General features: G+C 59.5%; 1 protein-coding gene across 3 annotated transcripts in view; it reads right to left on the bottom strand.

Annotated features, from left to right (window-relative positions):
* Positions 1-13,719, bottom strand: part of UHRF1 (ubiquitin like with PHD and ring finger domains 1) — a 40,762-nt gene that overhangs the window by 19,971 nt on the left and 7,072 nt on the right. For all 3 annotated transcript variants that reach the window (XM_058282035.2, XM_058282036.2, XM_058282037.2), the window contains 3 exons: positions 9,254-9,514; positions 7,574-7,734; positions 5,701-5,916 (listed from right to left, as the gene is read on the bottom strand). In XM_058282035.2, coding sequence (XP_058138018.1) covers positions 5,701-5,916; positions 7,574-7,734; positions 9,254-9,514 — 638 coding nt within the window. The remainder of the gene's footprint in view (positions 1-5,700; positions 5,917-7,573; positions 7,735-9,253; positions 9,515-13,719) is intronic.

The raw sequence follows: 13,719 nt of genomic DNA on the forward strand, positions 1-13,719 counted from the left end.
CTCGGGGCCTCCCTGGGTTGCCCAGGGGACTCCTCCCCTCTCCTTCCTGAGTTGACAAGGGGCAGCTCCTAGGAGCACAGCGTCTAGAAGCCAGGCGCTTCACGGGGTTGTCACATCCACCCCCGGGGCCGGCAGGGTGGAGGCGACCCCTGGCGCCTTTTGCTGACACCACTGGCCCCAGCGCAGGGGTCTACGGAGCCTCACCCTGCCAGCGCCAGGCCACGCCCGTTCCGTCCGTCAGCTCGGCGCACCCCGGCTTTCGGGGTGGGCGCCGTTCCTGCCCCTTTCTGCAGACAAGGGCATCCTCCCCGGTCATTCACAAGGTCAACGGCAAGCTGGCATCTGAGTCCGAACGCAGTGCTCCCGACCGCCGTCCCGCTCCTTGCGGGGGAGGTCTCCGTTTCCCAGATGGGGAGACTGAGGCCGGGGGAGACTGAGGCCGAGAGAGACTAAGCAACAGGCCAAAGGGCACGGCTAGTTAGCCGGGGTGGGACTGGAACCCAGAGACGCCTGCAAAGCCCCTTCTCCCCGTCCCCACCCCCTGCCCCTTCCTTTGTGACTCCCAAGCTCATCTCTCCCCACAGAAGCAGCGGCTGGAAGGCCTGGGGTGGAGGCCGCTGTGTGGCCTAGTCAAAGCCCCGGGCTGCCCGGACAGGGAAGCGGATGTGGCTCAAGCGACTGAGTTTGGCTCCCGGGGCCTCCTGGTGAAGGCGAGCTCACCCACGAGGAGAGCTGACGCAACCAGAGACACAGGAAAGACTATGAGAGTCACAACAAACAAGCAAGCCGAGGCGGCTCAAGCGGTTGAGCTCCTCTCCCCTGTGTGGGGAGGCCCCAGGATCAGTTCCCGGTGCCTCCTAAAGAGAAGAGAGACCAGCGGGCACAGAATGGACACAGGGAGCAGATGACGAGCACAAGCGGCAAGGCGAAGGAATGAATAAATCTTCCCCAAAAAGCCACTCCTGGCCAAACTACCGGGCGTTGCGCGGGTGGGAGAGAAGCCGTTGGGGGGGCAGCATGGCCGACAAGGAGGAGGAGGCCTGGTGCACGTACCGGATGCCCAACTCCCCCGCTGGCGGCCAAGCGCCCACGGTTTAACCCGCTGGGCACGTGGCGGCTGGGCCAGAGCCAGCACACGTCCCTGGTGCTCCAGGGAGACCCTGCAGAACAGGTGCTGCAGAGGGCAGGGGGCACCTGAGCCAGGTGAGACGGGGCCTGGGCTGCCTCTGGAGAACAGGAGAGCGAGCCAGGCCCCGCGGCCCCTTCCGCCAGCTCTTTGCAGAGGCGGTCGGGTGCTTAGGAGGCGGCGGCAGGGACCCAGCTCGTTCTCACTTCAAAATTATGGAGGCCGAGGAAGAGAGAGGTTAAGTCGCCTGTGCAAGGTCACACAGCCTGCGGGGAGATTTGCAGCCTGGCTGCTCAGCTTCAGCGTCTGGGCTCCAGCCACAGCCACGCCTTCTCAGTCAGACTGTCGCTGGCACGGGGACAGGGCCCTGGACTCAGCGTCCTCGCCCATGAACCAGGGAGGATCAGGCCACCGCCGCTTTCTCGCGGTCTCTCTGCTGCCCCCCACAGTCCGAATCTGCCAGGCAGCTGGAGGGATGATTTCTAGAACTAGGTCAAACTGCAACCCTCCAGGGGCGGACTGCCATAGAGAATAAACCCAGTTCCTTACCCGTCCTGGCCACGCCCCAAGAACTCCCAGGCAGCTCCGGTAGCCTCTTCCTCTCCTCCCTCCACGCCAACCCCCGGCCTCCTTGCCCTGCCACAAACGTTCCAGGAGCAGCCCTGCCGCAGGGCCTTTGCACGTGCCCGCTGCCTGCGCACTGTCGCCCAGATATCCGTGTGCTGCGCCCTCCCTGCTCCTTTGGCACTCTGTTCTAATGTCACCTCCCACCCTGCACCCCAGCACCCTCTCCTGCTCCCCAGCTTTGGTTTTCTCCTCAGCACCCGTAGCACCTGGCGGTGTGCTATGGTATTTATTTGTCTGCTCCCGAGTGGCCTGGGACAGAAGATTACGCAGCCCCGAGTGCCCACCATGCAAGGCAGAGAGCCCACTCTCACCTCATGCCTAGAACTGGCCTCAGCGTGCGGTACCTCCCCTATACGTCACGTCTACACTGCTCAGGAAGTAACTAACGCGCACGCGATGAAACAACCCAGCACGGGAACCGTGGGGCTTCTGCGCCTCTGGGGCTCCAACGGGCCCAGAAGCTGTGGCCCCCCCCACAGCCCAACACCCTTTGTCATAGAAAGGAGCCCGCCGGCAGGCGGCAAAATCCAGAACACCGCCTGGGCAGAAAAAGTCAAGGCGCCAGGAGCCTGCAAAGGGAGCGCGTGGTGCCCATTCCCAGGCAGAGCAAAGTCCAGAGAACAATGGCCGAGCTGAAGGACAAGTGTGGGGGTGGTGGAAGGTGCAGAGCGGGGAGGGATGCATCCAGAGGATGAGGAGTCTGGATGACCGTGGCTGAGCCGGTGACAGGGAGGCTGGGGCGCCGCTGGGGGCGGGGGGCCGGGCGTTCATCCCGTGAGCTGCAGTGTTCACAGCGAAGATGCTGAGAGGAATATGTTTCACGTGTGACAGGGCGAAAGCAGGCTCACGAGAGGGAAACACCAAAAGCCACACGGGCTGTTCCAATCTGAACTTCCAAGACGACTGTGGAACAGGACTGTCTGACAGAGGATCCCACCACCAGGGCAGGCGACACCCGGGATAGACTCCAGAAAGCATACGCAGTGGAAGACACAGAGTATGTTATGAACATTGGTGAAATTTCTACAAGAGGCAACACCAGACAGAACAGCGGTTGCAGAGGCTGGAGGAGGGAGTGAGGAACTTTATGTGGAGCTAGAAGTCTTTTCAAATGGGATTACAGGAGGGAGTGGATGTGGCTCAAGCAGTTGGGTGCCTCCTGAAGACGAGCAAGACAGCGAGCTGATGTGAAGGGCTGGTGTGGCGAGAGATGCAACAAGGAGATGCGACAAGAGACAAAACAAGCAGGGAGCAAGTGTGGCTCAAGCGATCGGGTGCCTCCCTCCCACACGGGACATCCTGGGTTTGGTTCCCGTTGCCTCCTAAAAGAAGATGAATAAACAGCGAGAATGAGGGGGAGGGGAGTAAATACATAGATCTTTAAAAACAAACAAACCAGGATTACGGTTTATCCAAAGATGATATTCAAATGGCCAACGGGTATATGAAAACAAACACAACTCATTAGCCATTAGAGACAGGCAAATTAAAACTACAATGAGATGCCATTCCACACCCTCTAGGATGGCTGTCGTTACAAAGAGAACTGAGAAGAGCGCGTGTTGGCGAGGAGGAGAAGAATGGGGGCTCTTGTACACTGCCGGTGGGAATGTAAAATGGAGTGGCTGCTGTGGGAAAGTTTGGCGGTTCCTTAGAAAATTAAAACATTGAATTCCCATATGACCTGGCAATTCCCCTCCCAGGGATAGACCCCAAAGACTTGAAAGCAGGGGCTCGGACAGACACGTGTACTCCAATGTTCACTGCAGCCTGATTCACAAGAGCCTAAGGGCTGGAAGTCAACCAAGCGTCCACTGACAGGCCATGGAGGAACGAAGTGTGTCCACCCAGACATGGAATATTATTCAGCCGTAAAAAAGAAATGAAGGCCTGGTCCACACTGCAACGTGGACGGACGTGAAGACGTCGTGTTGAGTGAAAGACGCCAGACACAATAAAGGACAAACATGTATGGTTTTCCCCTACGTGAAATACTGCAGATAAGCAAAGGCATAGAGACAGAAAGCAGAAGGCTACCGGGGTGGGATGGGGGGACTGGGGTTACTGCTCGGGGACGAGGAGTGTGGGTTTGGGATGATGAAAAGTCTGGAAATAGATGGCGGGAAAATTCCAGACCTGTCAGTGTAGTTTATATCAGAGAATTGTCCACTTCAAATGGTTAAAATGATTTTATGTTACACGTGTTTTACCACAACCATAAGGAAATTTAAAAACTCACACCAAAAACAAACTATATCGTGGCAATGGCTGCACATCCATATTCATTTACTGAAATACGTCAGTCATTGTACTTCAGATGACATTGTGTGATACATAAATTATTTATCAATAGTCCCAATTCTGACACTACGTTTAACACATGCAAAAAAAAAAAAAAAGTGAAGGGCCACTTGCTAAAGTGAGGGAGGAAGGATACCATGGAAGCTTGTTAAGATACTGATGTGGGTGGTGGACGTGGCCCAGTGGTTAGGGCGTCCGTCTACCACATGGGAGGTCCGCGGTTCAAACCCCAGGCCTCCTGACCCGTGTGGAGCTGGCCCATGCGCAGTGCTGATCCACGCAAGGAGTGCCGCGCCACCCAGGGGTGTCCCCACGTAGGGGAGCCCCACGCGCAAGGAGTGCACCCCGTAAGGAGAGCCGCCCAGCGCAAAAGAAAGTGCAGCCTGCCCAGGAACGGCACTGCACACACGGAGAGCTGACACAACAAGATGATGCAACAAAAAGAAACACAGATTCCCCTGCCGCTGACAACAGAAGCGGACAAAGACGACGCAGCAAATAGACACAGAGAACAGATAACGGGGGTGTGGGGGGGAGGGGAGATAAATAAATAAATAAATAAATAAATCTTGAAAATAAAAAGTGCCAGAAAAGGAACTTTAAAATATATATAAAAAAAAAGATACTGATGTGGATCAATCTCACAGATAAGCGGTTAAATCAAAAACCAAGTAGGGAAACGGACTTTGGCCCAGTGGTTAGGGCGTCCGTCTACCATATGGGAGGTCCGCGGTTCAAGCCCCAGGCCTCCTTGACCTGTGTGGAGCTGGCCATGCGCAGTGCTGATGCGCGCAAGGAGTGCCCTGCCACGCAAGGGTGTCCCCCGCGTGGGGGAGCCCCACGCGCAAGGAGTGCGCCCGTGAGGAGAGCTGCCCAGCATGAAAAGAAAGAGCAGCCTGCCCAGGAATGGCGCCGCCCACACTTCCCGAGCCGCTGACGACAACAGAAGCGGACAAAGAAACAAGACGCAGCAAATAGACACCGAGAACAGACAACCAGGGGAGGGGGGAAATTAAATAAATAAATAAATCTTTAAAAAAAAAAAAAAAACCAAGTAGACCAGGATTTTAGCAAGCATTTTCTGCCAAGGGACAGATAGTAAGTAACAGTAACAGGCCATGTGGTTGCGGTTGCAACCATTCAACCCTGCCTTTGCAGTCCCAAAGCAGCCACAGATAATATGCACCATATGCAGGGCCGGGTTACAATAAGACTTTATTTTACCAACACAGGGGGCAGACTGGACGTGGCCTGTGGGCTGCAGTTGGCAGGAGCCCTATGCGCGTTTCGTTTATTTACGAGTCTGTAAACGTGCGCTTGTCTGTGCAGGAGCATACGCAGAAGGAGCCTGGCGAGAGCGGCGCCTCCATAAAGAGGAACCGGGGGACGTGGCACGGGGAAGAAGGGCCACCGCTCAGTGCAGAGACTTTGGCGCACCCTGAATCTGGACCCACTTGGGTGCACTGCCTACCTGGCAAAATTAAAACAGCACAGAGAGAGGGAGGAGGAGGCGGGAAACCCGGGGAGGCTTGGACTTGGTTTCCAGAGCCACTAGCGTCCACCATCGCAGAGAGTGGGGGGTGGTGAGCCGGTGTGGGGGCAAGAAGGCCGCCACCAGGGACCGGGGCCCGGCGCGGCACACTCACCCCAGCATGACGTTGGCATAGAGCTCCCGCGCGGTCCTGGTCTCCCGCTTGCGCAGGATCTCGGCGTCGTACCAGAAGCCCCGCTCCTTGGGGTTGTCGGGATTGTAGTTGAGCATGACCACCTGGCCCACGGCCAGCTCCTGCCATGGGAGGATGGTGCGGGCGCGCGCTCGGACGTCCCTGGGGCTCATCTGGACCACGCCGTTCTCCGGGTAGCTTGGAGGAAAACGCCATGCCGTCCCGTTATCGTCGGGCCCCACGGGGGGGGGTCGTTAAAACTATTTCCTGGGAGCGAATGTGGCTCGGTGGTTGAGTGCCTGCCTCCCATGTACGAGGTCCCGGGTTCGATCCCCGCTGCCTCCTTGCCAAAAAGCAAGACTACGTCCCCCCAGGGCCACACACGACACCCAGATTGGGAGGGCTGTCCCAACAGTAAACACACCTCGTCCCCATCAAGACACACGTAAGAAAGGAAAATAAAAAGGATTTTAAAAAAAGAAAAAATAGAACAAAAAGAATACACAGGGAGGGAAGATGCACTCCCAATTATGGGATGAAATTTGGGGAGAAAAGAGGTTTTGACTTTTCTCAACACGTGTGCGCTGAAAGGCACTTCTAAATGCTTTTCTGGTAGACGGGTATGAAAGAATTTAGGCCAATACGCTGCCCCTGATGTTAGAACCCAACAGGAGTTATTCTAGGCCCACAGGGCTATTCCACCAGCCCCACTCCACCGCCAACATGGCAGAAGGTAGCAAGGGCTAAAGAAATGCATTCTGCCAGCCACAAAGCTGAACCTCAAATGGGAGAGGGCAACCCCAAGTCTCTTCTTTGATTAGCTGGTATTAATCAAAATAAGTTATTTTCCCTAGGAACCTGCCAGAATCAGGGCTCGTCAAACTTTTGCCGTAGAAGGCCAGGCAGGAAATATTTTGAGCTTTGTGAGCAGGAAGGGCTCTGTCGCAACTACTGGAGACTCTGCCCCCGTCAGCAAAAACGCAGCCATAAGCAACGCATTGATGAGCAGGTCCCAGGAAAGCTTTAGTTACAAAAATGGACCATCGGCTGGACTTGACCGACAAGCTCTAAGTTTGTCAACCACCAACCAAGAGGAGCTAAACGAATCTTGCGATCAGAAAAAGTCTCTCCTCTGATCAGGCCAGTTGTGTTTTTTTTTATTATTTCTTTTTTAGGTGGTACTGGGAATTGAACTCGGGACCTTATACGTGGGAAGCAGGCGCTCAACCACTGAGCTACATCTGCTCCCCAACTAGAGTTGGTTTTTTCACTCTTTCACTGGTTTGTTTTTGTCATTGGCTTGATTTGTTTTTAGGCGGCACCTGGGATCGAACCCAGGACCTCGTATATGAGAAGCAGGCACTCAACCACTCCAGCTACATCTGCTCCCACTGATACATTTTTTAAAGAGCTAAGCTTCCTGCATGTCAGGGCTCAGCTGGAGGGGCAGATGTACCCCTCCGTGCCTTCTCGGCATGGGGATGGCACCCAGGAGGCACCCAATAAAGAATAAAGACCTAGCACAGGGAATGGAGCCGTTCCAGCCGGGGAGAGAGACAAGAAACCCACAGGACGGCTCACAAGATGACAAGGGGGACGAATAAAACAAAATGGGGTGGGGGGGCCGGGGTTCCGGCTGGATGGCAAGGAACCGGCGCAGAGCTCTCCTCCAGCTCTGGGCCGCCGCGGTGCTCATCTGGGGGTGGGGGGTGGCCCCGGGTGCTGCCCGGAGGGGCAAGGGATGGGGCCCCCGGAGGCCGACACTGGCCCCAAGATGGCGCCAGACTCCGGGCCCGAACCCGCGCGGCCAGCAGCGCCCGCCCAGCGACCCCCCACCGCCCCCAGCGACACTCACTCGTCATATTTCACGTGGTACATGACGTCCTCGTCCAGGGTGGGGCTGGAGCTGGAGCTGCCGGGCTCGTCGCGGGGGGGCCCCCTCCTCGTCACCCGGACCACCTGCGCCTCGAACCAGGCGCCCATGTTCGTGTCCCGGGCGTCCACGTACTCGTTGACCTGCGAGGGACGAGAAAGCGCTTGCGTCCCCACTCGGGACGGGGCCGCTGTGGGCGAGGGGGCCTTGGGGGCACGGGGACGCAAGCTCCAAGGCGCCCCGGGGCGACGGCGCCTGGGATGGCGGGGTCGGCCTGCGCGCTGTAGGACCGTCGACGGCTCCCCTGGCCCCGCCACTCGATGCCAGGAGCAGCCGCCCTCTCGGGAGCTGAACTGTGCCCCCCGAAAACGACATGCTGGAGCCTTACCCCGCCAGCGCCGCAGAACCTGACCTTCTTTGGAACTAGAGTTTGTTGCAGGTGGGATTATTTAGGATCGGGTCCCACCGGAGGAGGGTGGCCCTGAGTCTAGTGACTCGTGTCCCTGGAAGAAGAGGGGAGACACACGAAAGCCGCAGAAGATGCACCCGGGAAGGGCGAGGGGCGGAGGGAAGGGCCTACAGGCCACGCAACGCCGAGGAGGGCGGCGGCCACCCGAAGCCGGCAGAGGCAAGGAAGGAAGGGGCTCTTCCAGAAGCTTCCGAGGCAGCGTGGCCTGCCGACCCCGGGATTTTGGATTTCTGGCCTCTAGAACCGAAATAAGGAAACCGAGCTGGCCCTCCTCCGCCCTCCAGTCACCACGACGGAAAACGCCGCCTGACGCTCCCAAGGGTCCCCGGAACTGTTCCCTGTGAGCCGCCGCCTCTGAGCCGAGGACGACCAAGGGGGGCGGAGAAGAGGCCTGTCACCTGCGTGGAGCAGGGCCCCTCGGCCCCGCCACGGCTGCTGCGCGGGAGGCCGGAGCTCTCCGGGTTTCCAAAGAGGCTGGAAACCGTGATACACCCTGATTCCTCGGCAGTGACAGCGACTTCCAAAATGTTACAGCCGCTGCAAAGGCCAAAGGAGCCACCTGCAGGCCGGGCCCCAACGTGGAACTCTGCTTTCCAGCTTTCCAGGAGACCCCCGGAAAGGCCAACAGGAGCGGGTCCACGAACGCACGTGCATCACGCGCGCCGGAGGGCAGAAGGCACACCAATGCCCGTCGGCTGGCGAAGGAGAAAGGAAATGCGGCCCATCCGGGCAGCGGAATGTTATGCGGCCCTGGGAAGGAGTGGGGGTTCTGGTTCCCACTACGCCAGGGACGCACCCTGGGAGCGGGAGCCAAGCAGGGCGCGCAGAGGCGAAGGGCCACGTGCTGCAGGAGTCCACGTAACCGAAAGGCCCGGAGGAGTCTAACCCCTGAGAGACAGAGGAGAGGACAGGAGTGGCTGCCGGGGGCTCGGGGAGGGGGATGAGAGGGACCGCGGACAGGCTTCTTATGGGAGATGGAACGTTCCAGAATTGGAGAGAGGAGGTGGCGGTCAGACTAAATACCACCCACGAGTTGCTTTAAAACGGCCTCAAAAAACCAAAAGGACTCCCTGGAGTACTGTTTGCTCCAAGGAACCTTCCCGAAACGAACCGCTGGCACTTTTCCCACGGGACGGAGGCCACCGGCCACGGGGCCACAAAGCCACTGAGGGGCCGGTCACTTACGGCCTCACCTTGTACAGCCCCAGCTCCGTCTCGTCCCAGGCGTCCTCGTCCGCCAGGCCGGCCTTGGCATCGGCCTCCAGCGCCGCCTCGCCGCTGTTGGAGGACTTGTCGGACTCGCTGGGGCCCAGGCAGCAGCCCGAGTCGGTGTCCGAGAGCTCCGAGTCCCGCTCCTTGCCGCCGGGGGGCAGCGCCAGGCTCTGCCGCACCAGGAGCTGGATGGTGTCGTTGAGGCGGACGTCGTAGTCGAACAGGGTGTGGCCATCCTCCATCTGGGGGGAGAGCCGAGGGGGGCGCTTGCTCACCGCGCTCCCAGGGCCGCCGTCGGGCGCCGCGGCGGCCGGGCCCGGGGAATATCGCCCGCAGGGAAGGGGCAGGTGCCCGCCCCCTGCGCTGGACTAGGGGACGACGAGGCCCAGCCCGCCCCCACACCCTCCCGTCAGGACGCCCACACTCTTGGCCGTCCCCAGGACCCCTGGAAGCTCAGGGCTTCGGGGTGGGGGTTCCTCGTACTTTGCTTTCTGCAGCATTGCCTACAGTTAACACACATCACCGGGTCTCGGCAGCAGGCTGTGTCTGGAAATTCGCAGCTGTGTCTAGACACTTTTCAGTTGCCACTGCTTGAGGGCGGGGGGCGCTCTTGGCATCGAGTGGGGGGGATGGCCAAGGAGGCCGCCCGACACCGGACAGTGCCCGGGAGCCCCCGCCCCAAGCAGTGACAGCTGTGCAGTAGGGGGAGCCTGCTCTGGGAACCTCAAGGAGACACAGACCCCGACCCACATGGACTTTCGGAGGCCCTGGCCCGACCGCATCGCCCAGGACGGCGCCTGACCCGTCAGCCCCTGCCTCTCCCCCACTCCTCGGCCCCGACCCCTCACTCTGTGGACCTGCTGGCCCACACCACCAGCCAACCCGCCCCGAGACGTGGACTCGGCAGGAGCCCGGGGGCATCTGCTGCCCGAGCCGCATCCCAAGAGCGCGACGTCATGGGCCACAGCCCCTGGAAGCCGCACCGACAGCCACCGAGGGCCCCAGCCCCTTTTGCCCCCAGGGGTGCCGAGGGCAGGTTTGCCCAGCCCTGGCCCTGCTGACATCGGGGCCCAGTCGATCCCTGGGGTGGGGCCGTCCTGAGCCCCCCTGGGCTCCCCGCTCGACGCCAGGGGCGCCCCCCCCCCCAGTGGGGACAACCAGAGGCCTCCAGACACGGCCGAGGGGAGGCAGGGCCGCCCTGGTCAGGAGCCCGTGCCCCGCAGCCAACGCCAGAGCCTTCCCTCCTCCCGGGGTTCACGGCAAGCAGGCGGTGCCCCAAGGTGAGCACCTCTTCACGTGCCAACAGCACACGGGGCCGAGGGGAGGGCCAAGGCCAGGGTCCTCTGCTGGGGGCTCCAGGTCCTTCCCCACCACAAGCCTGAGTGTCTGATGGCAGCGACGGCCCTTCCCATCGCCCCCAGGAAAGCAGGTCTGACCCACAGCTGCAGTCACGGACCGAGAGGGGGTACCGGGGGTCGAGGGCCCACCAGCACCCTGTCCCGGCCTTCCCGCCTACTCAGCACGCAGATCCAGGGGGTGCACGGCGCACCGCGCACCCCGGCAAGATGGGGCGAGGGAGCCACGGCAGGGAGGGGAGGGCAGGCGTGGCCACCCGGGTTCACAGGGTGCACAGTCACCCAGGGGCGGGAGGCTCACCCGAGGCCCCCCGAGGCCAACAAACAGCCACATGCTTGAAGGCGACTCAGGAGAGAAAGGAAAGGAAGCTCGGATTCATGCTGCTCCCGGACAAGCCTCGGGGACAGGAGACCAGGGAAGTGGGTGTGGCTGGAGCAACTGGGCTCCCGCCTGCCACCTGGGAGGTCCCGGGTTCGGCTCCCGGTGCCTCCTGGAGAAGAGGAGCAAGATGGCGACGGGCAGGCACAGCGAGCTGGTGCAGGAAGGTGATGTAACAAGGAGACGCAAAGAGGAAAGAATGAGACAGAGCAAGCAGGGAGCTGAGGTGGCTCAGGTGATTGAGCGCCTCTCTCCACATGGGAAGTCCCAGGTTCAGTTCCTGAGACCTCTTAAAAAGATGAGCAGACGAATAAACACAAAGCAGACAACAAGGACAAACAACAAGGGGGAGGGGGACAAATAAATAAAAGAAATCTTGGGAGGTGCATGTGGTTCAAGCAGTTGGGCTCCCGTCTACCATAGAGGAGGTGCAGGGTTCAGTTCCTGGGGCCCCTGGTGAAGGCGAGCTGGCCTGTGCGGTGAGCTGGGCTGCATGGCGAGCTGGCCCACGTGGAGCGCCAGTCTGCACAGAAGAGCTGGCACAACAAAATGACGCAACAAAAAGAGACACAGAGAAGAGACAATCAGAGACGCAGACTAGGGAGCTGAGGTGGCACAAGAGATTGAGTGGGCGGCGGACTTGGCCCAGTGGTTAGGGCATCCGTCTACCACATGGGAGGTCCGCAGTTCAAACCCCGGGCCTCCTTGCCCCGTGTGGAGCTGGGCCATGCGCAGTGCTGATGCACGCAAGGAGTGCTGTGCCATGCAGGGGTGTCCCCCACGTAGGGGAGCCCCACGCGCAAGGAGTGCATCCCGTAAGGAGAGCCGCCCAGCGGGAAAGAAAGTGCAGCCTGCCCAGGAACAGTGCCGCACACACGGAGAGCTGACACAGCAAGATGACGCAACAGAAAGAAACAGATTTCCGTGCCGCTGACAATAACAGAAGAAGCAGACAAAGAAGACGCAGCAAAAAGACACAGAGAACAGACAACCGGGGTGGGGGAAAAGGGGAGAGAAATAAATAAATAAATGAATCTTTAAAAAAAAAAGAGAGAGAGATTGAGCACCTCTCTCCCATTCAGGAAGGTCCCAGGATCAGTTCCTGGTGCCACCTAAAGAGAAGACAAGCAGGCACAGAAGAACGCATGGCAAATGGACACAGAGAGCAAACAGAGAGCCCAAACAATGGGGGGGGGACAAGAAATAAATAAATCTTTAAAAAAAACTAAAACACGATGCCGAGCACAAAAGACCCCGTCATGTCATTCCACCAAGACGAAAGATTCACAAGCGGCAAATCCCTATGGACAGGAAGTAGTGCCCTGGTTTCCAGGGGCTGGGGTCACTGCTAAAGGGTGTGGGTTTCTTTGAGGGACGAGGGTGAAACTTTTAAAACTAATGCTGGAGCAGGTGGAGCTCATTGAGCACCTGCCTCCTAAAAACAAACACACACACAAAAATACCAGGGCTCCCCGGGGAGCGGATGGAGCGCAGGGGAGCGGATGGAGCGCAGTGGTCCAGCGCCCGCATTATCGACTGCCCTGCAACAACACTGAGCAGCAGCTATCGTCCGCTGCTGGGTGAGCTCACAGCTTGCAGCCGAAACCAGTCTCCTTTCGCATCGTGCTCTACTGAAAGTGAAAACTCAGCTCGGTGGCTTTTCTTTGGCAATTCAGAATGAGCAAAAACACTTAATATCTGGAAAACTTTGGCTAATAATGATAATGAGCAGATTATACGTGGGGAGAAAAAGTTAAAATCACACCTATTTAAAAAAAACAGGCACACCTACCCTCTACAACCCCGCACCTAAAAATGTCCTCGCTGTACTCAGCCACCCGCATAAAGACTCGTGCAAGGATATCCGCTGAAACCTTGCAGTTACCAGCCAAAAAAAATCCCCGAGTGGGAACCCCAAGTCCCAGTGATATCAGACTTGCTAAACAAACGATGGCGCATCCAGACAAAAGACCTTCCGCCAAGCGCTCCGGGAGCGAGGAAGCCAGGGCCCACGGCGAACTGCAGCCAGCGTGCTAAAATAAAAGACGGCACAGAAGAGCGCGGAGGAAACTTCTTCACGTGGGTATCCAGGCTCACCGAAAAAGAAAACACACAGGGCGTGCGTGCAGAAAACCCCGGAAGGGGGCAGGCTACCTCCGGGGAGGGAACCTGGGGGTGCGGGTGGTGGGGAGCGCTCCTTGCCTCCTGGACACATGGCACGCTGGGCCACGCGCATCGTGGCGAGCCTGAGCAGGACTCGCTAACTAGGCACACGGGGCCTTCTGCAGCCCCGGATGAGACGGTCTGGCCCGCGTCACCCTTTTCCGGGGTGCCCAAGGCTGGCCAGCAGGGCCGGGAGCGAAGGGCACCGGGCGCGGCAGGCGGGCGAGCTCCGGCTGGCTTAGAGACGGTGACTTCGGGGAGCGGGGGGTGGGGCCGAGCCCAGGCTGCGGGGCGGGGGCGTGCAGGCGGGGGCGTGCAGGCGGGGGCGTGCAGGCGGGCCGTGCGCGGAGCCCCAGAAGCCGGGGAAGGCGCATCCCTGAGCGCCCGTGGGCTCGCTCGGTGCTCTTCCCGGGGAGGCGGCCCGGCCACCGCCCTCCCTCCGCGACCTGGCGGGGAAGAGCCCGCAGCGCCCACGCAGAGCAGGCAGCCTCGCTCCTAGGAAGCGTAGCTGCAGCGTTCAGGAAGCGCTCAGGGAGCAGGATGCCCACAA

The sequence above is a fragment of the Dasypus novemcinctus genome, chromosome 19 (genome assembly GCF_030445035.2).
Source record: "Dasypus novemcinctus isolate mDasNov1 chromosome 19, mDasNov1.1.hap2, whole genome shotgun sequence".
Classification (NCBI taxonomy): domain Eukaryota; kingdom Metazoa; phylum Chordata; class Mammalia; order Cingulata; family Dasypodidae; genus Dasypus; species Dasypus novemcinctus.